Genomic DNA, 26,651 nt, shown 5'->3' on the forward strand with positions numbered 1-26,651 from the left:
GGACTGGGTTGCTTTTTCTGGTCTCTTAGGGTAGCTGTGAGCAAAACATTGGAAGGGTCACAGGCAGAGCTGAGGGTAACTTTCTATGGTTTTTTTTAAAATTGTTTTCCTTAGAGCAAAGTTAGTCAGCAAATACATTTTTATAGGTATGTGATAGAAGCTGTGCCCAGGCAGGGAGGAGCTCTTGTGGGAGATGTCTTCATGGAGGAATGCTTGAGGAGGTCATAGCCCTAACAGCTTGCTGTGATGAGTTCATGTTGCCAAGTGTGACCTTTACAGACCTGCTAGTGCAGGAGGCAGAGCAGCTTGGCTTTCTCCAGGACGTGTGCCAGAGATTCCATCGTCATTATGTGTTTGCTGTGGCATCATTTGCTCTAATTAGGAACCACTCCTACTATTTAATTTTCCTGTACTCTTACTTTTGCACTCTACCTTAAGTTACTTCCCTGTTCATGTGCTTCTTGTGCAGGTTCAAATTGTGGTAGGGTTATAGGGAATTTTCTAACACTGCAAGAATTAGTGGTAATATATATATATATACATAATAGCTTCTCAGTAAGGACTGGGTTTCTAACTCCTGACTAAAACTATGGTAACCCACCACCGATATTCCAGCGTCTGTTTAGTAACATTGATTTATCATAGGCTTTTCTACAGAGTGTCTTATGGTCAGCCTTGATGGCTGAGAGCCTGTATGTAATCCAAATTTCAGCATGTGCTGTATGAATCTGTAACTTGATTTTTTTCTAAATTGACTTAATTTGGAAGTATTTTAATACCTGAATATCTGTCAACACTACTGCTTTGGTTTAGAGGCTACTGTAAGGATGATATCATTCAAGATCTGGTTGTGGAACCTTACTGGATTTCTGCATGGACTTCTTAGAGAGGTCAGACAGCTTTGCACCTCTTCTGCTTCTAAGCCTATAGGAAGCAGATAGGTACAGGAATAGATGCACTGAATGTTAGTGTCTCCCAAAGGCTGACCTGTCTGTGGTGGGGTGATCCACATTCTGCTGAGGGCAGCATCTGTGTGATCCAGACTTGTCTCCTTCCCTTGCTGACTGCTGGCTTGCCTGATGCTTCCTTTCTGCCCAAGTGGCATCCCTCAAGGAGGTAGCCAGGGGACAAATTGATCATTTCTTTTGCTTTTGTGTCCGATATAAAGGGAGTCAGCGTGGCTTCTCCTTTCTTTCACAGGCCTTATTATCAGTAACAATAATAATGAGCTGTAATTTAACCTGATGGCTATTCTGCTCCTGCATACCCCTTGTGCATGTTCCCTCATGCTGCACAAAGACCCTGTGTTGTGGGGAAGTGGAGTTACACATGCTGTTTAGGAAGCCTGGTTCTGATACAGGGTTTTCATTAGTCTGCATTCCTACAACAGCAGAGAATATAATAGTTCAGGTTTTTAGGAGCTTTCAAAATCTCTTTGAGGTTGGAAAATGGACCATGTGGAAGGTTTTACCCTCTTTAGAGTGTTTTCAGCCTGGATATTCCTTGGTGGCTTCTGAAGCTGGTTGGCAGCAGGTTACTCAATGAAACTTTATAGCATTCCTGCTGACTGTTTTGCAGAGCAAGAATTTCAGTGTATAAAGCATGATGTGGATGAAGAGCTGAGAATGTTCCTAGGCAGGGTACTGAAGCCTTCTATTGGATTGCTAGTAACCTGACTTTTGGAAAGCATTCACTGGATCAGGCATTCTCAAGGAATCAGCATAATTTCTTCACAAAAATCTGTGCAAAGGATTTTCTTCTAACCCAAGTTAGAATCCCCTGCGCTGAACAATATGATTATTATTTTTTTTAATAATCTACCTCTTGTCATAACTGTGTTGATAATGCTCAAGTTGCTACTTGAGTTTCTTGGGTGTGTTGCTGCCTGTATTTCAAGTGTATAATCCTAGGCTGTAACCTCCCAGTAGAGTGACTCAAGCCAAAGTTTAACAGCAGAATAAATCTGGCTTTAGGGCTTCTCGGACTGAATTGAGAGCACTCTACTGAATAATGCAAAGAGCTATTCTGCCATAAACCCACTTTGTTGTTTAGGTGTTTTCTGTATGCATTTATCCTATCTGTAACTTCTCTTTCTGTCTTGGAAGGTCATACATGGGAATGAATGTTTTCTCCCTGCCAGAAGCTAATGTGTGCTGGGTTTCTGTTCTTACATGGGCTTTAAACCCAATATCAATTGCTGATAATTACATTTAATACAGTCCAGTGTCTGAGTCTGATTTAGGATCAGGCTTACAGTGCTAAATGATAGCCATGCTCAGATTTCATATGGTCACAGTTTAGGTCCCATGGTTATCTCATTTGTTTCTTCCTGTTCTGTGCTAGGTCCCAAAGACAGTATTTCCTCTGTGTTAATGCCCTGTCAGATCTCTCTCATCCTTTTCTCTAGCACATCTGGCAGCACCTGGGTTCATGGTACCCAGGGCTCCATAGGTATTTAAACCTGTGCCATCCTTCCAGTAAAGTGGTCTTCAGTTTGCTATGGCAAACTATGCTAAAGCTAACTAATTTGCTATGGCAGAGCAAATTTCTGGCTGTAGGTCGAATGTGATGGATGTATAAGGAGCAGTCTTTCTTCCCAGAGGATCCTCTGTGGATGTCCTTACCGTGGCATTTCTGAAGGAGTACAGCAGCAGCAGAGGGCATCACCCATCTGGCTTTCCTTCTGGCAGTCCTCATTAACACACTGCCCTGTGTACATGCAGTCTGTTGAGACTTTTCATGCTATGATGGTGTCAGCAGAGGGTGCAACTTCAGGAAGGAGCACCCGTTGGCAAAGGCTTTAAAAGTTACATGGGTACTAACAAAAGGCCTTTCGTGGCAAAGAGTTTAATATAGTTTTGGCAAGCCACGAAAATTATGCTAATTGGTCAGTGCACAGTGTCTGTACTGCAGGTTTCTAGCTGGTGTAGCAAACTCTAAAGGCAGATGAGTGGTATCTTTAACCATCACTGAGGTTTCAGCTTTGAACTTGTCCTTAGGTGCAAACCATACAAAGAGAAGTATTAAAAATAATAAAAAGGAGGTAGGAAATACAGTGTTTCTTTTTAGTTTATTAGTGTGCACTGCTTGGGGACTGATTGCCTTTGTGTGACAAAGAAAACTGTCAGTAGGTATTAGTGTTTTTAAAGGGATTAATCTCCCACCAGTGAGGCACTCCATTTTATTCTTTGGTTTGTGCTCTCTCAGGCTGCAGTTTCTGTGCTCCAGGTGTGGTTCTATGAACAACTTTTCCCTCACCAGTGCAAGTTTACATAGACCTGTTCTTACCTGCTTGCTCATCCTTGCCACTGTGCTGTGCTGGGGCAGGGAGTGAGTCGCACTTTTGGCTCGAGCCAGTGTCATTCCTTGCTGAAATTGGGAGGGCTCATCTCTTCTCAGGCTTGAGCAACCTCCCCAGAAGGGATTTTTATATGCTACACAACTGTATAAAACTTCTGTGAATAGCTTTCAGCTTTGGTGGTGGTCAGTGCCTTGAGTGGCTGCAGAGCTGGTACAGGACAAAGGGACAGCCTGTGTGGGTAGGGCTGGTGACAGGATGGTCCAGGACTGACCCTCCTGGGAGGTCAGAGCATCTCCATACTGTTAGCCACCACTCAGTGCTTGTATGCCTCAACTGCATGCTTGGGTGAGGAACCTGATGTGCTGGGAAAGAGCTTTTGGGTGGCACAGTTTGCCAGTCTGGTTCCCTGGGATTCCAGGCAGGTGCATATGCTCACAAGTGGGAAGAGGTGGACGGAGGATAGGGGTGCTTAGTTTGGTCCTGCTGCCATAGGAGACTTCTAATGCAGTGGCACCCTGTGGTCCTTGGTGCATGGACAAGAGAAGATTTACAAGTAAAATCTGAGCAACAGGGGGTTAAGTGGTGGGAGGTTGATAGGTACTGTGGAGTCCCATTACTCAAGTTACTGTGCCCTGCTGCAACATATTTTCTCTTGGTTCTATTCAGGTAAGCTTCTCCAGGCATGGAGTAAGTTTGCCTTGCAATTGCATCCAGACTTTATCCTCACCTGCTGCAGATGCAGTGGAGTTGAAGCCCAAATCCCCTTGTGCCTTCAGCTGCATGAAGAGGTTTTTAAGTAGCCTTTGTGTCTGTGTTAACTAGCACTCTCTGTTCTAGAAACAGTGTTAAAGGAGGCTGTGTGCCTGCCCAGGTGGGTCAGCACAGGACACAAAACACTTCTGTGCTCTGTCTTCCTCTCTTCTCCTGCCTGTTACATCACATCTTACCAAGAAGAGAAAATAGCTTTTCCAAGGCATAAGAACCTTTTGAATAGAAACATAGAATAATTAAGGTTAGAACAACCTCTAAGATCAGTGGGATTTAGCTTCATTTAAGTGATTTTGTTCAGGATCTTTTGCCTGCTTCCCTTGCTTCTAGTTGCATCTAACTTTAGGGAGACAATTGAGCAGACCCGTGTGCTTTTGGCAGCTTTCTCTCCCGAGCTGGGACCACGAGGTGGCAGGAGTGTTCCACCGGTGCCGCCAGGGCAGCGGGACAGCAATGCAGCTGCTCGTTTGTATAGGCGAGGCGAAAACTGTGCTCGGTTGTTTGCGTACCATCATAATTGTGTTTTGGAATTTGGAAAAGTTTCACGTGTCTACACGTCCTTATTTTCGTTATATAGTATTGATTTATTTTGGGTCTTGACTCTGTTTTTTTTTCTTTCATTTTTTTTTCCCTGTTCTCAGGGGAGATGGAGAGGAGGGAAAGATGTATAGCAACATCCAGAATTCCTTGCAGGTTCCAGTATTGATCAAACCCTGTGAAGCACATTACTGAGGCTGCAAAGGATGCTGCTTTTGTCCTCATTTCACCCTGTTCTGTCAGGGTATTGCATCACGTAATATGCAAAGTGTTCAGATCTCCTGCAGTACCCTAGTAATAGGGGTGAGCTGAGGTTGCAGCAACAGCTCTACCTCTGCATTCCTGTCGCTTTCTATAGGCATTAGCACACTCACTTATGCTGCAAACTTGGCTTGGGGTCACTGAATCTGCTGAACACAATCTGATCCTTGTGGGGTCATTGACAAGCAATTTGGGTAGGGGGGAGAAATTCTCCAGAAGGACCCACTCAGGTCGTAATGTGATCAAATGGTGATGAGGGGAGTCATTCTTTTCAGGCATTTATCTTTTCACAGTTCTCCCGCCCTCCTGAAATAAATGCTCATGTTTTACGTTTCAATTCACTGCTCAAGGATGTGGGACTGAAAATCAGCAATGCAGTTGTTTGCTCTTATTCCTCCTTCCCGCTGTCAGCTGAGAGGGTCCCCTTTCTTTTGCCTCTGGTGAGGAATTTTTGCAGGAAGGTGGGTTAGGAAAAGGCAAGTCTTTATGAGAAAGCTGGCTGGGAACAAGAACACAAAATTCAGGGGGTTAAGGGCACAGTTTTGGTGAAACTCCCCTCTGCAGAGGGCAGGGGGTGGAAGCATCTTTATGTGCTCCCGTTGTCGCTCCCTTTCATTTCCCGTACTTCTTTGGCTGCCTTAGTGCTACACCCAGGGTCCTTCAGTCATCTCTTATTCAGGAGACGTCTTTTAGCATCTGAGCACTCTGTGCCCCTCTTTGCTGGTGACAATGTGTATGTGAGGCTCTGTTCCCTTTGCATCCCTGCCTTTTGTGCTACTCCTGCCTTCCTGAGCATGACTGGCTTCAGGAAGGGGCTCTTTGGGCCAATGCTCCCTCCATTTTGGGTGTGGGGTGGGCAGAGTGATCCTGCTCATCCCAGCACAACTAAAATGCACATAAGAGAAGAAATGTAGCCAAGTAGGTGAAGAAATACATTTTATGGTTCTTTTCTCTGTCCCTCCCCCCATCTGGTTTCTAGTAGCAACAAGAGCCTTCACAGAAGCAATGCATCTCCTGTGTCACACAACTGTCTCTATTCAAGTGTCTCTATTCAAGTGTCATTGTATTTTTGGCCTGGTCTGTGTTGAAATATTTTTCTGGCATAGGGAAATGAGTTGGATGGGAGGTGAGGATACCTTTACCCTGTTTGGGGAAAAGTTGTGCTGGTAGGAGAAGTGCTTCATGGTGTATTTTATGCTGTGTGAAATAGGCTGGGATTGCTCTGCTGCTCTTGCTTGTTCTCTTCTGAAAAGCAGCTTGGAGCTGTGCTGGCAAGCTGTGTCTTCTGGTGTAAGCAGGGCTCTCCCCAGGCTCCTCTGGCTCTGAACTGTGATGTCTAAACAGATTGCTGGGTTGCACACCGAGCGGGACTGAATGCCACTGAAACACGGCGAGCAGAATTTCACGTGCCCGCTGCCCTGTGCTTGCTAGAGGTGTGGAGGGGAGGCAGAGGTGGAAGAGGACACTTCTTTATCTGGTATGGCATGTAAAGCATTGAGCTTGTGGCAATTCCAGGCTCTGCTGGTATGGGAGACTAAAGGGATCCTGTGACTAAGCTGGTGCCATGCTCTTCCTTGCTTATTTCATATGGAGGGGGAAGGTAAAGAAAGAGCAATCGGAAGGATTGCTCAAGGGACTGTCATTCCTCTCGGGTGCAAGCATCAAAGTGAGTAAGCTCACAATTAGCCAAGAAATGACAAGCAGGAGGAGCTAGATTGGCAGTAAGCAGGCAGGAAACAAGCCAAGAGGAGAGCACGGTGATGTACTCCTTGTCTGTCCCTCACCCACAAATGCTCTTTTAGTGTTTAGGAGTACTACTGCTGTGTGCTCATGGTCAGTTTACTGCCTTATTGCCTTTTACTTACTCTTCTTTTCTCTTCTTTCACTGTAACAATGAGATTGGAGGCATCACAGAACCTACCGTGACAGTAAATCATCTTTTCCTGAAAGCTTACTTTCCTGATGTCTAGTCACTGATAATCTACTGTTTGGATCAGTGGTGTATTGCCTTGTTTGAAGAGAAATCCGATTGATATGTGAGGACCTTGCTAATACTCTTGCTTAGTTAGGAGAGAAAATGCTGTAATGATTTTTTGAGGAGCAAGTGTATTTTCATTACTTAACAACATCAAGCATAAGAAAAATAATAAGCTGGAAAGGAAAATGACCTCATCTCTTCTCTGTATATATTAAAGGATAAGGTGCTGAAGTAAAATGAGGAGCTGTAGATCTTTCCACAGTGAAAGCAAGGTAGTTGATGCAGTAGTACTTAGCATTCAGGAGCTTAATCCAGCCTTGGACTTGAGAGAATTCAGTTCCTTTCCCTCCTTCTTCCTTCATGTCCTCTTTAGACAAAATATATAACACTGCATGTGCAATACCTGTTTTTTAAGGAAGCAGAGAGCATTTAGCTGAACTACAGGGAAATGCTGCATGTAGGGTTTCCTGGCAGCCTTTGTTCTTGATGTGGTTTTGTAACTCTGGAAGCACCTGCAGTTGGTGTTCTGCCCCCATCCTGCATGTTCCCTGCCCCAGTGGGCATGTGGAGGGACGAGATGGTGTGTATTTGGGCAGTTCCCTTCTCTGCCCCTGTTTACCCTGTATGTCTCTTCTGGATCATGTTCTCTGCTTGTGATGTGGTTTTGCAAGTTGTTGGGGTTTTTTTGGCGTTTTTGCGTTGTTTTTTTTTTTTTTTAATTTTTTTTTTCCCCTGGTGAAGCTGATTTTATAGGGCTCATACTAGGCATTGGTAACCCTCAGGATGGTCTATTAGGCAATGCAGCAAATTCAGCCTGGGAAGTTGGTCATTGTCCCAAGCACCTCCACTGGCTTTGCAGCTATTTTATTATGTTTCCATTGTGCAAGAAAATGTTGTTTGCAGGAAGGGATGGTTTTCATCCCAGTTCAACATGGTTCTTAGAAATAATTTGTTGACTTAGAAAGACAGATGTGTTTGTGTTGTAGCAGTGCGAATGAATGGTTATGGCTAGACCTTTTTCCAGCAGGCTAATAAAACTTCTACTGAATGGATCTAGAATGTGGAGCAATGAACAGGTTTGTCAGCCTGTTAGGAATTGCCATGGTGTACGGGTGGGAGCTTGGAAGGACAAGAACCTCATGGAATGTTCTTGCTAATGTGGAACTGGTACTGTGTTTATAACATGCTCTTCTCCTGCCACAATGCATGGCTGTATTGATATTCTGATGTACTTTTGCAGGGCACTTAACAAGTCCCTCTTTCTCAACACCTTTTTGTGAAAATTAACACAAAGTTTTTGTACTTTTCCTTTTCAGGTGAAGATCTGTGATTTCTGTCACATGTCATATTGGCTAGTCTAAAGATGGGATGTCTACTTTAAGTACCTAGATCTAAATTCTTATGATTAATGACAAGTTGAAAATAAGAGGCTGGTGCTCTCCTGCTGTGTGTTTTCTGATTTATCCTTTCTGTTTTCCCAGTACCTTTTGAGCTTATAGCTTAGTTTAATAAGCTGAAGGAATAATTGAGGACTGTCCCAGCTTGATGGAAAAGCTTTAAAGAATACTGTGCTACTCCATAAGAGTGTTTAAAAAGGTAGAAAATAGGCAAGAAGCACATTTGAGAGCTGAAGTTTGTAATGAGTCCAGACTGTGGGAAATGTGGCTTCCTTAGCTGCAGAGTGCACAGAACCATTTCCTTGCTGTGCATGCTCTCCATGAGTCTCGTGCTCAGCACTGTAACTTGCTTTCATTCCTCCTGGGTATCTGTAGAAAAAGAATGGGGAATGATTTTTGAGTTCATTGCTACATGAGTCATTGTGAAGTCTAAATTTTGTATAAGGATGAAGACTTCTGCTCTTCTGCTGTGTGTCTATCAGTTTTAAGTGAGGGTACTGCTAAGATGTTGGGAATTGTATAGGCAACCAGTGCTTCTGGCATCTTCACTCCTCTAGCTGAAGCAGGAGTCTCACCTTTTAGATATTTTTTGTTGTTTTCAAGGGTGTTACTATCATTACAGTGTGGTTAATAATAATCAGACAGAAGGACACAGACTTCACAACACCACCACTGCTGCTAACTTTGATCCATTCATCTCAAATGGGTGCTGTTGGACATAATGTGGCTTGGTTACTCTGAGTGAAAGACATTTGGGTTTAGTCCCATCTATACAAAATATAACTTCTCAGTTCACATTGTAAAGATTAAAACTCATGGGTCATAATGATACAAGGGTGTGGGGGTTTGGTCCAAGATAAAAACTGCTGAGACCTAAGAATTGAAAAATTTGCCAAGGTACCTGCAGTGGTCGTGCAACACTAGGATTCTGGCAGTATTGGAAGGTATGGATTGTGTCTGGGGATGTTTTTCCTTAAGAAAACAACTACTTTGGGGCTATTAAAAAATCACCACCAACCAATAAAAAAACCCACCACAAAATGAACACATACCCCAAAGAGCAGCTGACACAGTCATGTCTACAGTTTTGATGAACAAGTTCTGAAATACTGTAGGCTGTGTTTCAGAAGTACTAGAACCAGACTGGATATCATGGTCCATTTGGGCTTGTTAAGGAAAATAGCTAGTTTGTCTGGTGGCTTGTTTTTCTTGCCTTTCCTTCTGGTCCTGAATTGTTGGAAACAGGAGCTGTTCACGAGAGTTCTCTGTGGAGGTCTGGAGTCAGAGCTGCAGATCTGGATTTTAGACTGGGAAAGGGAAGGGGAGATGAGATCATGATGTGAAATGCACTTAACACCTTCTCTTTGTTTTTCAGTGGATGAATATATTGCCATTGCTAAGGAGAAGCATGGATACAATATGGAGCAGGTAACAAACCTTTGAATACTTTATTTTAAAATATTCTTCAGCAACTATTCAAACATGACTTCAAGTGACTAAAGCTGCTTCTTTCTTTCTGTAACTTCAATGTTTTCTCCTCTACTCCTTGTCCCAAAACTGACTGTTCCTAATAGTAGCCTGTACTCTGTGGATACAGAGTTTACCCCTGGTTTTACATCAAGAGTCAAAAGAAGAAAAACAAAACCATTATAATTTCTAATGAAGTCTGGCCATGAGTATTATGCTTCCTCTGGTGGCTGCTTCTTGAGCACTTTTAGAACCCCTAGACAATGTTAAAAAGATTGGCTTATCTTTGGACAGCTGCCTGATTGCACTGCAGTTTTCAGCTGACTGCTCAGTCTCTGCTTCATGGATGTCTTGCCAGTTATTAATGAGCTATTGAACCATCATGTGCTTCTCTGAGGCAAACTGATACACAGTTATTTACCTTAAAACTGTGCTGCAAATCATTTTGCATTTCACAGATGAGCACATTGGCTGTCAGTGCAGTAAACAGGGGATAACTTTGCCAGTGGCCACTGACCCTTAGCCACTGCCTGTAATCTGGGGATAGAAATCCTTGTCTGAGGAGCAAACCTCTCCTTTATTCTCTGTGGTCTAGGATTGTGTACTAATCTTTCCTGTGTTAACTGACAATGATTTCAAAACTTGCTGGGGAGATGAGTAGATATGTGCCTGGAAACTTTTCTGAATTCTGTGGAGTTTCCTCATGCACTCATACTTGCTTGGAAAGGGAAGGCAAGGAATCTCATGACTTAGCATATTGGCAAATCACATACTGTCTCTACAAGTACAACAACATGAAAGTTTATGAAATCGTTCAGACAGAGGCTGTGAGCATAGAAACAAATGGTTGGGATGGGAAAGAGCTTCTGCGTAAATGATTCTGTTGTCATCCTTGAGTCAGACTTTCAGTGGTTGATACTCATGCTCAAAAAGAACACTGAAGTTGAGATAGCCAGCAAAATTTCCGGCAAAATCAAGAATGATCAGGCTTGATAATTGTAATTTCTAAGAGCAGAAAACAACAATAAAACGAACATGAAGGCATCAAAAGGCTCTGAACTTAAAATGAAAATAAAGATGGTAACACTCTTCAGCTGATATTGGTATACCCTACTGTTGGTTATTGTGGATAACATTTTCCAAGGGAGATGGTCTTGGAATAGTAGAAATGGGTTTCATTATTTTAGTGGAGAAGTGTTGTTTGGAAAGTAAAGACTGATACTGGAAAGTAGACTGATGAAAATGAAGCTTGTGATTTTTTTAAAAAAACACTGAATTCTTTTGGTTTAAAAAACTTAAATTTAGCTAACAGAGATTTGCATTAATTTTAATGTTGAAAATAGAGACTTCCCACTCATTCATTTGAGTCTTTCTCCATTTTTCTCTCCCCCTCTGTGTACAGAAGTTGCATGACTTGCCACATCTGAGTATAGAGTGGCTGAGCAGCTTGTAAAAGTGTCCCTGCTCCTAAAAATTTTCCCTTTCCTTCTGTAGCACTCGCTCATAATACTCTGGAGTTAAACATGTTTCCCATGTCCTTTGGGATTTCTTAGAGAGCTGTGCTAGGCATTTTCAGGAAATAACTGGAGAAGATCTAGCTTGTGTTGCTCTGGAAGGCACACATTCATTTTGTATTACAGGGACAAGTATCAAGGCTTTCAAATCAGGGTGATTATTTGTGTCACCAAGGGAAACTCTGTCTTCAGCAGGTACATCAGAGTTGCTGTTGGCTGGGTAACTGGACAAGCTGATACAGACTCCCTGGAAGCCAGTAAAAGCTCACTTTAGCAATTGGTCACTGTCTCTGGGCTTTGCTGGACAAGGCATCCCTCTGCCTTGACAGCTGGTCGCTTCGCTCCTCTGTCCGGGTGCCTTGGCTAACAGTCATCATACAGAGATTGCCTTTTTTCCACCTCTGCCCACTGCCCAAAACATCCTTTTAAAGGCTGAGATGTGCCAGTCTGCTGAAGGGGGTGGGAGCTGCTGGCAGGGTGCTTCTCTGCCCGATCTGTGCCAGCCCAGCTCCCATCCCTGTCCTTTCACTCCCCTTGCCCATGGCTCAGTGCCCCGTTGTTGGCTCTGCTGCTGTTGGATCGTGGCTGGAGGCTGAGGACTGTGCTGGTGGGAGTCCCTGCAGCCTGGCTAGCTCCAGGGCAGGCTCCCCACAGGCCAGTGAGCTCTGGCAGGGCAGGCACTACAGCTGTGGGTGGTTGTGCTGCGCTGCAGTGATCACAGACTTAGAAGCACCAGAGTAAGTCTGACTGTGACCTGAGCTTTCCTGCCAGCCTTTGTCAGACACCGTGGGACAAAGGAGCCTGGGAAGGCCTGTGCTCACCTGTGTATGAGTGCAGAGTTCTTCCAGGGCAGCACAGATGGAAGATGAATACTGATCTCCTCTTTAAACAAGCCTATAAGGAAATTATTTTTGTTTACCTCTTGCTTTATATAAGCAGCTCTTCCCTCGGTCCTCACTAACACCTCAGTGCTATTTAATGCTACCCTGCCCTCCCAAAATGTCTCACTCATTTATCCCTTGCTTCCTCATAGGGATGTCAGGTCGATCTCATATTTGAAACTTGTCAGGGCAAAGAGAACTCAATCCTTCATGACTGCAAAATAGTTTCATTGACTCATCCTTGACCAATCCTTGCCAGAATGGCTGTGTGGCTTCTGTGACATCTGGAGTGACTGTGCTACAACTGAGATTGCTACTTGTTCTGCATGATGGCAGAAGGGAGGAGACGGTGTCCGGGCAGCACTGAGAACCAAGAACCAAGATCTTGGATAAGACTAAGATTTATATGCATGCTTTCTGCAGAATCTCAGGGGCATGAGATCTCATTAAGGAACTACTTTTTTGCATAGCAAAGCATAATGGGGAAACCCCAATTTTGGAGGGATTTTGTAACGCTGGGCAGCCAGGGTGAAACTATTAGATGAGGGTAACTATGGCTGTGAAACTGAGCTGAGTTTGCATATGATGAATGGGTTACTCTTACGTTTTACTCAGCATGTTGGGGATTGTTTTCACTTCACAGCGGTTGTGAAAGGCTGTTTTTTAGCTCTGCAGAGTCAGACCTTCCTAAAATGACTTGCAGTGGTTCCTGGCATACCAGAGGTAGTGCTGTCATAACACACAGGGGCTGTGGACCCCTGGGAGAGGGGGGGCTGTGCATGAGTTTCTTGGAGACAGCAGAAGGGGAATGGTTTGCAGGTGGTGATGTGCAGGAAAGGCACTTTGTCTTTGGAACTGAGAACCAGAGACTGCAACAGCAAAATGAGGTCTCTCTCAAGGGAACAAAACAGCATCCCTCAGAATGTGTGAGACTTATTCCTCCTTTGGGCCAGGGACTTTTTAGCAGCAGGTCAAGGTGATGCGTGTTCTCGGTCTTTCCTTCTTCCAGTTCTTGTTTCATTCTCTTCCCTTTTCCCGTTCCCCCTCAGAAAGAACCCCGTAAGCAATTATAAAAACCCCCAGTCAATGGAACCATCATTCTAATTGCCAGGAAATGGAGTCCAGCACTGGAAAGAAGCTGCCTTTTGTCCAATCTTTTTTAGGTATACTTTGCAAGCCTTTGCTCAGCTTTTCTGTGCATACCATGATCAGTAAAGCTAAAGTAATTTCTTAAGTTTTTTCCCCCATCTTTCTGTTGCTATTTTTTTATTATGTGATGACCTGTGTGGTTTTGATGAACTTTGGGCTGGTCTTCACAGCCCAGCTGGGGGTCAGATTCCAGGTTTCTTTCACTCAGAAAAGCATCTGATGTAGCTGAGAATTAAAATTATGTCTAATGTGTTGCCTGAGAAAAACGTTTTAGCTCTCCATTTTCCAGTAATGCTTCTTTTGATTACAATTGTCACCTTGGTGTCTGTGTTGTTTCTAGGCTCTTGGGATGCTGTTTTGGCACAAGCACAACATCGAGAAGTCTTTGGCAGATCTGCCAAACTTTACTCCATTCCCAGATGAGTGGACAGTGGAAGACAAGGTCTTGTTTGAACAGGCCTTCAGTTTCCATGGGAAAACCTTTCACAGGATCCAGCAGATGGTAAGTGGTATCGCAGGAGTGGAAAAGCAGAACAGACTATTGCCTTCAGTGCTGTTTGTGCTGAATGCATGTCTAATGCTCTTGAGAGAGAACAGGCCAAAAGGGATGTTAGAGGGAAAATGCTACCATGAATAGAAAGAAACAATATTATTCCCAGAGTCTCTGTGGAAGTGTTTTCCTGAAGTGCTTTACTGGTTCAGGATAAGCTATAACTCTGTGATTTTTATTTTTGGTTGGAAATCATAGTTTTCAGTCCCCTGTGTGCTGTGGTAGTGTTTGTCTCAGCTAGAGTTCAGTCATGGTCTGTACACATATGCCCACACATATGCAGTAAAGACCATCTCTGTGCAAAGTTGATTTCCTTTCTTACAGTCTGATTTTTAGGAATTAATTTTATTGAATGATGAAGTCTGTGCTTAATGTGATTTGGGACTGTCAGTGGGTGCTGTGAAGGAGGCTTACACATCCTTGGTAGCTTCAGTCCTTTGCTTTAGGTTGGTAATGATACTGCTTTAAATGTATGATTGAAAACTTCAGCGATAGATTTCTGCCTGAAATGGAAGTGCTAGGGAGTGTGCAGTTTATTTTGAAAGAGGGAGAGGATGGGTTGTAAAAATTTTTATTAATTGTATTGTGAGAGTATCTTCAAGTGGTTCATCACCTGAGTGGGAACTAGACTTTGTTCTTTGCTCTCCTTCAGTAAAGTAGCTTCTTGAGTGTTCCAGCAGGGCCCAATTCCACTGTCTGTGACTTTTTGAAGTGAGCCTAGGCTGTTGCAGTCTATTCAGCCTGTTTAAAGCACATGTGACACAGGTCTGTATTGCTGATCCCACTGAAAAGCGAAAGGTGACTTGCCTTCCAAGGATGACGATCCCTTTTCAAAAGGGTGGCAAAAAGAGGCTTGTTTTCATCATGTCTTCCTTGATGTTCCTTGTCTTTCACTGACATTCGTTTCCAAATGTTCTTGGAGTCCTAGGCTCTCCCATCCCTTGGGTCAGATGATGAAACTTTTGAAGAGTGAAACTAGTGTATTCTTTTGTTCTTATATAGGAGGGAAAATAGGGCAGGGGAATGTCCTGGGGAGAAAAGAGAACATAAAGCCTGTCCTGTTGGTTGGGTAACTGCCAAAGCAAGAAATTCTCAATTTGGTTTATGTGCAGAAGCATGGCTCTCTGTCCCTGAGTGAAGTGCATTCCAATACAGGGATGCCAAGCTCATGCACTGCTCCCTAGGTAATGATATTTTTTTACTGTTACTCCCAAGAAAGTGATTCTACATGAAAGGAATTAAATGGCATTAAGCTTTGTGTTTAGCAGGGGACAGGAATCAATGGCTCAGGAGCATGTTAGTTGTTAGTTTATACATGCTGCCCCATTAGCACCCCTGCAGATTGGAACTGAGAGGAGAAATCTCCAAAACCAGAGAATGAAAGGCAAGTTCGATCATTTATCGGAGCTGGTTCTTATATTTTGGCACTCCTAGTACAGGTTTATAGCCAAGTGGATGTTTGTCATGAACAGCCTTGTCCCTGAGTTTGTTCGGTGGAACTCTTTTTAGAAAAATTTCAGAACACCAGCCTGTTGCATGGCTGTTGGCAGCACAACATTGACATAGCACCTGTGCTTTGCTAGGTGGATATCTGCCTGTGTGCAGCTGTGGCCAGAGTGCGAGTGCTGGTGTGATCTGGTAATAGAACCTGAAGTCAGTCTGCAGTTTGAAAAGCAGGCTTGTCTCAGGTGAAGACTTAAACTGCAGTGTTTGAGTGAAAGAGATCTGGCTCTTGCTCAGAGTTTTGTTTTCCTCCCCACTTGCTCTGCCCTCCAAACTGAATCAGACACTTGAGTAAAACATGTTTTATTCATCAGAAAAGACTGGACTTTCACCTTTTGAAATTCCTGTGTAAGAGCATCCATGTAAAGCGCCTCAAAAGTACAGATTTAATCTTAATGTCGTTTTATGCTTTTTGGAGGCAGACTTTTCTTTCCTAGCTTCAGGGTAATGGCTGAAAGAAAATATAAATTGTGTTTTCCTGTACCCTCAGTTCACCATAGAGTAATGTTCCACCTTTTGAATATATCATTTGCTGAGACCTTTAAATAGACTTTGTCATGTGAATGGTGTGAATAAACCTGTTTAACCAAACATCAAAGATATGCTTGGGATGTTTGCAATTCAGCAGTTTCTGTGATTTTTTACATGTATCTGTATTGGCTTTTAGGTCTGTTCTGGCTTTAAAACTGTTACCTCAGTTTCGAGGCCTCATTTCAGATTTGCTCTTGCTGCGTTCCCCCATTCTGGAGGGAACCAGCTGCTTGACTGGTGAGTGGAAGCTTGTTGAGATGCTCTTTAGACATCTTAATGTCCTAAATAGTAGGCACTAACCTGAAACGCTCCCCTATAGATCATTTTTGGAAAGGTTGCAGAGCTGCCTTGCTTGAGCCTGTGGGAGAATCCAGTTGTAAAGAGGTCAGATGTTCCTTGGAAAACCAGACCAATTGTATGTGAACTTTTGGGGATACTTTACATATAAAAATATAAAAGGATACATGTTTAATTTACAGCTTCCTGACAAATCAATAGCCAGCCTGGTGAAATTTTACTACTCCTGGAAGAAGACAAGGACTAAAACTAGTGTGATGGACCGTCATGCTCGAAAACAAAAAAGGGAACGTGAGGAAAGGTAGGTTTGCAAGCAGAAAGGCTGTGTATTGCACACACTGATTTTCTTTAGTCTGTCCTAGAAATTCCTGTTAGCTTGTAAGAAACCAGATGCAGGATTTTCCCCAAAACATTTCCTGGTACCACACCTTTCCCCACCCTTCTTGCCTGCTATGTTTTGCTTTGCTCAAAGCCAAAAGGCAGTTGGCAGCTGTGTTGCCTTTTTGACACTGCAATTCCTGATTGCCCTCCAGTGCACTGGTTAAGTCCCACCATTCTAGAACTTTTTCTCTGATACCACTTGAGGGCTGGGAAATTGAAATGAAAGCTGTTTGCAATCTGATTGGCACTGCTGTCAGCAGAGACAGAAAAGCTGATAAGCAGGACAGTAAAAGGAATTAACGAAAGAGCTGAAATCTGCCTTTATTTCCTCCACGTGATGCTCAGCAGAGTGAGAATGTGCACCTGCTACAGGAAACAGGCTCCAGTGCAGGACTCCTGTCAGCCTGTGCCTGTACACACACAAGACTCTTCCTTTCCTGCATCTTAGAAAACTGTGACCAAGAAAAGGCTGTCAGGCCAAGCTCTGTTTTCTGAGAAAGATGAAGTCAAGACTCTGATTTTGAGTGACTGAGAAGAGGGTAGCACAGGGGAACTTAGGATGAGCCCTCTGGCTGAGCTGATCCAGGGAGTGCTGGGTGCTTTGGCATTTGGGTGAGGCTGGTGGTGTTCAGGAGGTCATTAACTACTGAGCTTTAGCAAATGAGCTTGAGTCATGCCTTTTCTGCAAGCTCGCCCTCCTGGATACCCATGCAAGCCCTTGAAGGTAGGTCAGCAGTTGTAAGTATTTGATCAGTTACTGTCACTTGGTGACTTCGCCTAGTTCTGAAGCTGAAAGAGCCTCAGAAATGCAGAGGTTTCAGGTGACTGTGGCAAAAACAACCGCTCTGAACAGCAGCAACTCCATCTGCTTGATGCAGGTGCCTTCTAATCCTGCTTTAAAATGCAATTAATGTCTTCACAAACCAGACTTGAAGTGTGCCTGCTTTTGGAAGACTTCTGACGTAATTGGGCAAAATTCTGCAAATGCCTTTCCCCTCAGAGGGGTTGTTGCATTTCCCAGTTGGCTGTTTGCTGGCTCCACTGCATGTGAGCAAGTCTTGTTTGGGAAGGGGGAAGAAATGTGTTTCTAGGGTTGAGCTGTGCTACACCAATGAGTCACTCAACCTCTCCCATCTCTCCGTTAGGTCAGCAATACTTGCTTAACAGGCAGGGCCAGGGAGAATACTGACAGCCAACTTGCCCAGCATTTGGTTAGCTTTCTTTGACCTGAGTCTCTTTTTCCATTCTGTTCTTTTCTCTTCTCTGCAAAGACTGTCTATTTTTCTGCTTCCCATCCTGGTTGTTGGGGCTTTTTGTTTGTTTAGTTTTTCAGAATTCCTACTAAGTTATTGGGGGAGTGGGGAAATCTTTTATATGGAGTATGTGTTTGTCTTGTACCATGTAGTTTAAGGTCTTTTAGTAGTCAGCTCCCTTTTTGTTCTGTGCTCACAAATGAAATTACTGGAATTTAGAAATACACCTCTCAGTACCTATGCCTGTTTGCTAGGAAAAGCAGCCCCTCACACCATCTGGTGAATGGGAAAGAGCTGTATGGGCTGCTGTGTGCTGTCATTTTGTAACCTTTGAGGAAGGCAGCTGGATTGGAAGTGCTTAACTTGATTTACATCTGCAGGAAGCTAAGCATCAGGTTGATGTTTGATTTCTGTTCTTCCCCTCCATTATGTAAAGTAGTCAAACCCCTGCACCCTCAAAGGATTTGTCAGTGCACCCATGCAGGGTGTGGAATCCACCCTGGGTGAGTTTGGGGTGCCTGGATTTTCAGGCTGTAATGTGCCATTCGGTGTTGGCAGAACTTCAGAAGTGTTCTTTGGTTATGGCAGTCAGTGTTTACAACTGCAGGAAAGAGGGGGTGGGCTTTAATTTAGCTCATGTCTAGGGCGCTTGCTAGAATACAAGAGCAACCTGTCAGCACACCAGAGACTGTTGTGAAAAGGCTGAAATCTGAACCTAGATGAGAACACAAGTTCTTTTGGAGATGGGGTTAAGAGAAGAGGCAGTCTCAGGTACCTCACTCAAATACCTCTATATCCCTTTTGTGTCTAGGCAGAGGAATTCCCCAACCCCTCAGATTGCCACTAACACAGTTCAGTGCATTTGGGACCAGGTTTTCAGCACCTGTTCTTAGCTGTATGTGAGGGACCTTGTGTGTGCAGCTCTGGGAAGGGATGCTTGGGAATGGATTCCCTGGAATCATCATTACCCAGACTAAATGTCTTGTGAATCAGCTGGTGAGCCGCTGGCTTGGGGGAGCAGAAGTGGCTTGTACAGTGACTGCTCTTGTGGAGAAGGATGGCAGCCCATTCCTCCTTAGAATGCAGCAGGGACGTGGCCACGTGAGTGCTGATGCCACAGCCAAGCTCTGGTTCCTGCTCCCTGTGAGCACAGCCCTGCCCGGCCCTGGAGCTGTCACATTTCTGCACCAGCTGATGCTCCTCAGCACAGGCTGTCAAGTTTGATAGGACAAAATAGGTTTATTTTTCTGATTAATAAAAATACTTTGAATACATTAGCTTATTTCTTCTGTTTCTGGGCATCATTTCAAATGGATAATGCAATTGACTTTGGTTGTGTATAGTACAAAAATTATAAATTATGAAAACATATTTGATTTAATGTCTGATTAAAATTTCACCTAAGCCAGACTGGACAGGTGTGCCAAGGTTGCTTTCAATATTGCCTCAATTTCGTGCCTGTTATTACTCTGTAACTGATAACGTCTTTTTCTTTTCCAGGGGCGAATAGAATGTGAGGCTGTCATAGAAAAAAAAAATACAAAAAACCAAGCATTTTTTGTGCTTGTTCTTGAGGGAGCTCATCTTGTGCATCTCTGTTTTGTTAAATATTAAGGAGTTGTATGAAACCTGTGTTTTAGCAACTTGCTATATTTTTAAGTCTTTTTCTGTCTCAGTTTGCCTAAAGTAAAACTGCTTGATGTCCCATGTTCTTTGAAAGATAAGTCGTGGAATTAATTTCATGTTTCTTGCCTTCATTTGTGTAGATTTATTTTGCCTAAGTACACTGCTGAGAAGTGTTCTTGTATGCACTATCCTCAGAATTAAGAATTTATTGACTTAAACCAAAACCAAATAAAATCAACACCAACCCCCCAAAAAACCCACATTCTGGGAATAAAACTAAGGGAAGCTTTTGGGCTTGCTGTGGCATTCATGCTTTTGTTTGAGCATGCTGTTTATAGAAAAAGAGAGCCTCACAAACTAATACAGTACTGTTTGCTTTTGTCTTCCAGTGAGGATGAAATGGAGGAAGCAAATGGAAATAACCCTATTGACATTGAAGTTGAACAAAACAAGGAGAGCAAAAAGGAGGTATGATTGTGTTTCTTACTCCTGTGCAAATGAAAGTGTTTATTTACTAGCTACTTTGTGTAGAAGCTGGCAGTATCTAATTTTCTTTAGTACTTTGTCTAGTTGTCATACAAGAAAAGGATTGTCTTCAGAATTATTCACAGATCAAGGCAAGTATAGATAAAGAAGTTGTTATGGATAGAGCTGGGAAAATTTAACACTTCACCATCCCATGATAATGTACTATGTGATTGTTTCCAGTCTGTTTTATCTTCTCTTTGGCTCTGTTAGTTTAAACCACCCTCAGTGGTTTAAATCAACCTACCTGTATGGAGATGGAGTAGAAGCACATCCCCCTATGGAGATGGCTTGGTGGAGAGGGAATCCATCCTTTTGTCCTAGGTAGACCAACAGAAGTGTGGTTATATAAATGTTAGACTCTGAGGTACCCTAAATCCCCAGCAATACTTGTCACTTCACTAGCACCAGGATTGCAGTTGTATTGGTGGAAAGTTTTTGTGACTAGTTACTTTTGTCTGGCAGGGTGACCTTAACCTGTTGCTATGTCAGCTCAAAATGTATTACTTGTGTCTCACTTTAAGTACTTCATTTTCTGTGGGCATAGAGTTCTGGATGAAAATAGCTACACAAATACAACAGTTATGAAAACCCAGCCTGCAATGCCCTATAGGAAATCATATACTTCATCTCCCTGTGTATAACCTGCAGGTTACCTATTACTAAATAAAAACACCTTGTTCAGCAGCAGTGTGGGTTGTATGTTTCAGTTACAGGAAGATGCTTAAGACCTTCTTTCCTTGAAGTTAATTCTCTTTCCTGATTTCTTCTAGCCTGATTTCTCTCCCAGGCTATGTCTCGCAGTCATTCTATTTAATTTATTAATTTTTTTAAAGGTTATATTTAGGGAAAACCCACTATAAGTATTTAAAAACATGATCCCATGCAGTCAAAAAAAAAAGTCCCAGAGTAATGGTTTTGTCAGTCACTCTCAGTGAGATTATTTCCTCCAACAAATAATTTTGAATGGAAATAACTGAAAAATCACAACATTCCCATCTGCTCTTCACCCATGTGAGGGTGCTCTCTAGACTTTCCAGGAAAGTTTTGCTGTTGTTTCCACTGAAGGAACCAGCACCCTTGATGTCTTCCTAGGGGCAGCGTGGACATGAAGCCATTTGTATTAATCCTTACAAGAAACTGAGTTCTCAGAAGCCTCAGCAACACCCAGACAGGAAGGGTTCTCACTTGGCTAAGTTACAGCTGTGTACTGCACTTCTATAGGGTTTTGTAAATAATACTATTGTCTCATTTTCCATTATTTTAATGAATTTAAAGTTTGGATTTTTCTGGAAGCTCTTCAGAAGCTTGCATCTGTAAAAGAACTCCCTTCAACCTCCTTTATTATTTCTTCCTTCCCAACCAATGCTGACACGTCCTGAACTTGCTGCAGAAGAGGGAAAGATAGTTCTTCACCACCTTGGCTGCATCTCTTGTAAGGCCAAAACAGATCAGGTGTCTGGCTTGGACAGTTACCATCAAGACACTTTTGCAGAAAATCTTACTGTGGGAGGAGGCTCTGTGCCCTCCTTGTCACACTGGTACAGGCCGTGGCACTCGGACCAATCTGAAGCTCATGCAGCATATGCAGTCTAGCTGTGTGTGCCATGGCAGCCTTGTGGGGACTTTTCAGGACAGGGATTGTGCTGGAGGACAGAATGGAGCTGTTCAGAGTCCAGCTGTGCTGTTTAGTCTGGAGAGGAGGAGTCTCAGGGGAGACCTCTGTCACTCTCTACAGCTACCTGAAGGGAGGTTGTAGCAAGGTGGAGGTTGGTTTCTTCTCCCAGCCCTCCAGGGAGACGATGAGAGAAAATGTCCTCAAGGGGGGTTCAGGTTGGACATCAGGAAGAATTTTTTCAATGAAAGGGTGGTCAAGCACTGGAATGGGCTGCCTGGGAACATAGGCGAGGTACCATCCCTGAGGTGTTCAAGGAATGACTGGACATGGCAGTTAGTGCTGTGGTTTAGTTGACAAGTGTTCGGTCAAAGGTTGGACTACATTATCTTGGAGGTCTTCTTCAACCATAATGATTCAGTGATTCTGATTTTACAGTACCTGAACTTAGGGCTTATTGAAACACCTAGAGAGAGAGCAGGTAACCAGGAGGGGATAAGTTTGTTCTTGATCATTAGATTTCTTTTAATGATGTGCTCAGATGTGCAGGGGCTATGATGTGCCAGCAGCCCAGGACTCTTACCATAAGGGGCCTCCCTGTCCCAGAGCTGCAGAGGTGGTTTTTTTTTCAGCTCTGAGACCTGTTGGTTACTCTCTTGACTTACCCAGTAATACTGGGATTTCTCAGAGTATCTGAAATCTTTCATCTGTTTCCTCTTTTGAAGATCATTGGAAGGAGAATTTTTTTTTTTTTCATTTAATTTTTAGTGCAACTGTTTGGATTTTCTTGCATAGTGACTCTGTAATACTGAGGTCATGACCTAGACCTGCTTCCTTTGTATCTTCCTTGTTCCTGGAGGTGCTTCCCACTTCATGCTCTGTTTTTATGTAGATTGAGATAGCTTTATCTTCTTTTTACACAAGGAAATCTAAGGAAGGGAACATTGTATTAAGGGGTTTGTAAGACTGAAGTGCACTGGATAGCAGTGGCAATATATAAATAAACAGGAGCACTGCTAAATCCCTGCACTGTAATTCTCTCTGATTTACAAAAATTGGTTTAATTCTCGAGAGAAATGTGTGTGGCCAGGAAAGAAGAGTTTCCAGGACAGACTAGATGTTCCAATTTTTGCTGGGGCCTAGAGGCATTTGGAGCTGTCAGAAATTGTTCTGCTGGAGCTCTGGTTCTTGTCTGCAACACGAAAGAGCTTTGCATTTTTTGAACTGTGTAAAACAGTAATTTGAAACTGCTTTCATTTTTCTTTAATGTTGAAGCTTCTGGGATGTTTGCACTGCAGGCATTGCCTTTTGGTCAACAGACAGGCTGAACATGTAGTGAGGCATTGCTGCGTGGTCCTGGGAAGCAGTGTATGTAGATGAAATATGAGTGGATCTGAAATGTCTATCCATGCTGAATAATTTACCTGGCTCAGTTATCAAAGTGCTCCCTTCTGAAGCAGAGCTTACTTCGCTTGTTCATAGCTAAGCCAGTCTGGTTTCTCCTGCTCAGCACTCCTATGCAAAGAGACATATGGGTGTCCCTCCTGCAGTGGCAAGAGTTACCTCTTGCCTCTGGGCTTGCCCTAGGCATTGTATCTCATGGAATACTTTGCACCAGTGGGTGGAAGAAAAAGGTTGAGAGCAGGCAACTGTCCACACTGCTGCTGTGGGGCTCTGGCCATTCTGCCCATGAGGAGGGTGAAAGCTTTTATCCATGGCAGCTGTGCTGGAGTCCTTTGGGAGTCAGAACCTCATACTTACTTGGGGTTTGGTGCTCAGCCTCTTGTGGTTTCATATAAAAGCATTCAATGCTAATGGGTAAATGCCACAAACTGTGTAGAAACTGCATGTAGCTGCAAATTAGGAGGAAAACAATAGCACCAAGTGAAGCCAATGTGTTCAAAGCTTGCAGTGATCAAGCAGAGGATTCACATGTAATTCCTCCCCTCTGCTTTTTCTCTCCTTGCCACCCTTCTGTTTTGTGTTCTTGGCCAGGCTTCAGTTACTGGGCAAAAAATCTTATGTATGAGTTGATTGTTGAGTATAACTTCCAGAAGAAATGGTTTTGCTATCTTAGAATTAGCTGTGCTCTTGAAGGATTTGTAGTAAGTGTCCTGGTTCATCTACCTGTCCTTGCTTTAAACATAAAGGATAAAAATAGGAAGTGCTCTGTGAAATATTCCTCTTTCAAAATAAGACTTAAAGTTTATTTTCGGCAAAACTGCAGCATTTTGATGGAACAGTTGATATACAAGTGCTATGCCAGAAAACCTGGCTTCCAAGAAATGGTGTAACAATCTAAGAATTACCCTGTTGTCACCTCACTCCCTTATCCTTTGTCTTTAAATAAATTTGGTTTATTCTTTTCTGTGTCTGTCAGGTAGTAAAACAATTCTCAGTAAACTGTTTTAGTTAAGTTCTGTCTCCACACTTCACTTTGTTTCCTTCTGGTGATATTTTCAGATCTGATGATGAAAACAAGAAAAAGGGTTTTGGAGGTTTGAAAATAGCTAGAACATTTAATAAATACAGAATTGGGCATCTATCTCCCAAAATGAGAATGGTCAGAGAAGGCATCCACAGTATCTCTGTAAACACTGAAAGCTACTAAAGAAAAGGAGAAATTTGTATAAGGCAGTTTGTATGACATGCCACTTAAAGCAAAAATGTCTTCCTGTCTGCATACTGATATTGTTGTTCTCTAGCCTTTGATGGTGGCTAAAAATCAGTCATAGAATGGTTTGAGCTGGAAGGGATGTCTAAAGATACTTAGTTTTGTAAAATGACTGACTGCTGTTTGCCAGGTGCCACCTGCTGAAACTGTCCCTCAGGTGAAGAAGGAGAAGCACAGTACACAGGCCAAGAACAGAGCAAAGAGGAAACCTCCCAAAGGAATGTTCCTTTCCCAGGAAGATGTGGAAGCTGTTTCTGCCAATGCAACAGCTGCTACCACTGTACTCAGACAACTGGACATGGAGTTAGTCTCAATCAAACGGCAGGTACGAACGGGATCGTACAGGAGCAGCTGCTGGGTTTGCTGGTAGTGCCTGTGTCAGTCTGCAGAGCTGGCAGGAATTTGTGGCTTGGCAGTGATGATGCACAGTGCTGCGTGCCTTAATTTGACAAGCTGCTGTCCTTGTGCTCTGAATGCAGCTCTGGGTTTTACATCGCTTAAGTTTTAGTTCTGTGGGCAAGCCTACTTTCAACCTGAAGTAAAACAAGGAAAAGTTCATAGCAGGGACTTGAAGGAACATTTGCTGGCACCTAGCTTTTCTTGCAGTTCAGAATTCCTTCTATTGTTTTAACTGTAACTTTCCTCGGGTGGCAGTGGTTTCAGCAGTATGTGATTTCCATCTGCAGCAGGTGTTTCCTTTGCCTTTTCACATGGTACGTTTAGAAGTCGAAGATATGTTCAGCTTAGTCTTTCCTAGACAGGTATCATACGAACTCTCCATGTACTTTTTGCTTCCCTGTTGGATCTGCCTTTTAAACAAATGTTTTTCAGATATGTGTGAGTAAATACAGGTTTGTTACATGAGTTTGTTGCCTACATCTGAGCATTTTGCTGTTTCTAAAGCAGAGATCTGTCTCAAGCTCCTTATTAAACTTAATAGAATTGGTATTTTGGCCTGAAGCCTTTTTGCTGGTACTCTGGGAGAAGCTGAACTCTTTAGCAGACTTTGATTCATTACTTGCTGCAGATGGGTTTGGTCTTCTTATGCTGGGCTTTTTACAGACCTGGAAGTTGGGGCAGTTCTTGCTCCAAATAAGTTGTAGACAGCAGAGAGTAAATTAAATGGGATCTCCTGATTTGCCAGCTGCTCCTGCTGTACATTATTCCAATATAGCAAACTTCCTTTTTGGAAAAGGCAGGCTTTGAGACAAACTGGAAGGCTGAGCTTGTGAGATTCCTGCCAAGGCTGCTGGAAAAAGGCTTGTCCAAAGATTTTTTTTTAATCCTTCTTAAAGTGATGAAACTTTCTTTTCAGATTCAGAATATCAAACAGACAAACAGCGCGCTCAAAGAAAAGCTAGAAGGTGGTATAGAACAATACAGACTTCCAGAGGTGAGATAATTTCTGATCTTTGTTAATTGTGAAGATGCATGCTAATTATATACTTTGACTAACAGTTAATTCCTTGTTGCACTTTTGAGAGGTTTTTATGAGCTCAGATACAAATTAAAGTTTATAAATGAAGTTACCTAATTGTTGTTGTTATTGTTATTGTCTAGGTCGTCCAGAAATTTAATGCACGTTGGACCACAGATGAGCAGCTTCTTGCTGTACAAGGTATGGCACTACAAGATTTGTACCTGTTGATAGTCAAAACCCTGCTGCATTTCAGAGCTGAGTTTCTCTTCAGTGACTAAGGAAGGAGGGCTTCCACTCTGTGTACTAATGCCTGAAGAATGTATTTGAACAGGGAAACAATATTCCCCCTTCCCCTCCCTGGGCAATATAAAGGGCATCGTATGAATGTTGGCAAATAGTGTCTGTGCTTGTCCAACTTGTACACTTTCAGAAAGTGAAACTCAGCTGGAGTCACCACTATGATTCTTTCTCTATGTAACTTTTCAAGTAGTACAGGCAGATTTAAACAGCTCTTGTATATTTGACTCTACCCATCTTTTACTACACTTCTATTTTCTTCTCTTCTCCAGGGCTGGTTTTTACTGTGTCTCTTTCCCAGTTTAGACTTTTTTTTTAATTCTGGATTAATCTGAAGAAGGTTTGAAGCCTTGACAGAAGTTCAGCTTTGGATCTTTATGCTGTGACTTGAACATTATTTGTGGTCTTTATGGAAATAACGCACTGCTTTTGTTTTTCTTTTTGTTGCTTTTAGCAATCAGGAAATATGGCCGAGACTTTCAAGCAATCTCTGATGTGATTGGAAACAAATCTGTGGTGCAAGTGAAAAACTTTTTTGTAAATTATCGACGTCGTTTCAACATAGATGAAGTCCTACAGGAGTGGGAGGCAGAGCATGGCAAAGAGGAGACAAATGGAACCAATAGCCAGAAGCCTGTAAAATCTCCTGATAATTCCACTAAAATGTCTGAAGAGGAAGATGAGGTAAATCCAATTTAAAAGTCACATCAAATTCCCGATCTGAGC

At 42.9% G+C, this 26,651-nt stretch overlaps 1 protein-coding gene across 2 annotated transcripts in view; it reads left to right on the top strand.

Moving 5' to 3' along the window:
- Positions 1 to 26,651, top strand: part of RCOR1 (REST corepressor 1) — an 81,995-nt gene that overhangs the window by 48,918 nt on the left and 6,426 nt on the right. For both annotated transcript variants that reach the window (XM_030275022.4, XM_030275024.4), the window contains 8 exons: positions 9,618 to 9,670; positions 13,594 to 13,755; positions 16,317 to 16,435; positions 19,784 to 19,862; positions 24,339 to 24,533; positions 25,524 to 25,601; positions 25,769 to 25,826; positions 26,380 to 26,609. In XM_030275022.4, coding sequence (XP_030130882.1) covers positions 9,618 to 9,670; positions 13,594 to 13,755; positions 16,317 to 16,435; positions 19,784 to 19,862; positions 24,339 to 24,533; positions 25,524 to 25,601; positions 25,769 to 25,826; positions 26,380 to 26,609 — 974 coding nt within the window. The remainder of the gene's footprint in view (positions 1 to 9,617; positions 9,671 to 13,593; positions 13,756 to 16,316; positions 16,436 to 19,783; positions 19,863 to 24,338; positions 24,534 to 25,523; positions 25,602 to 25,768; positions 25,827 to 26,379; positions 26,610 to 26,651) is intronic.

Source organism: Taeniopygia guttata, chromosome 5 (genome assembly GCF_048771995.1).
Source record: "Taeniopygia guttata chromosome 5, bTaeGut7.mat, whole genome shotgun sequence".
Classification (NCBI taxonomy): domain Eukaryota; kingdom Metazoa; phylum Chordata; class Aves; order Passeriformes; family Estrildidae; genus Taeniopygia; species Taeniopygia guttata.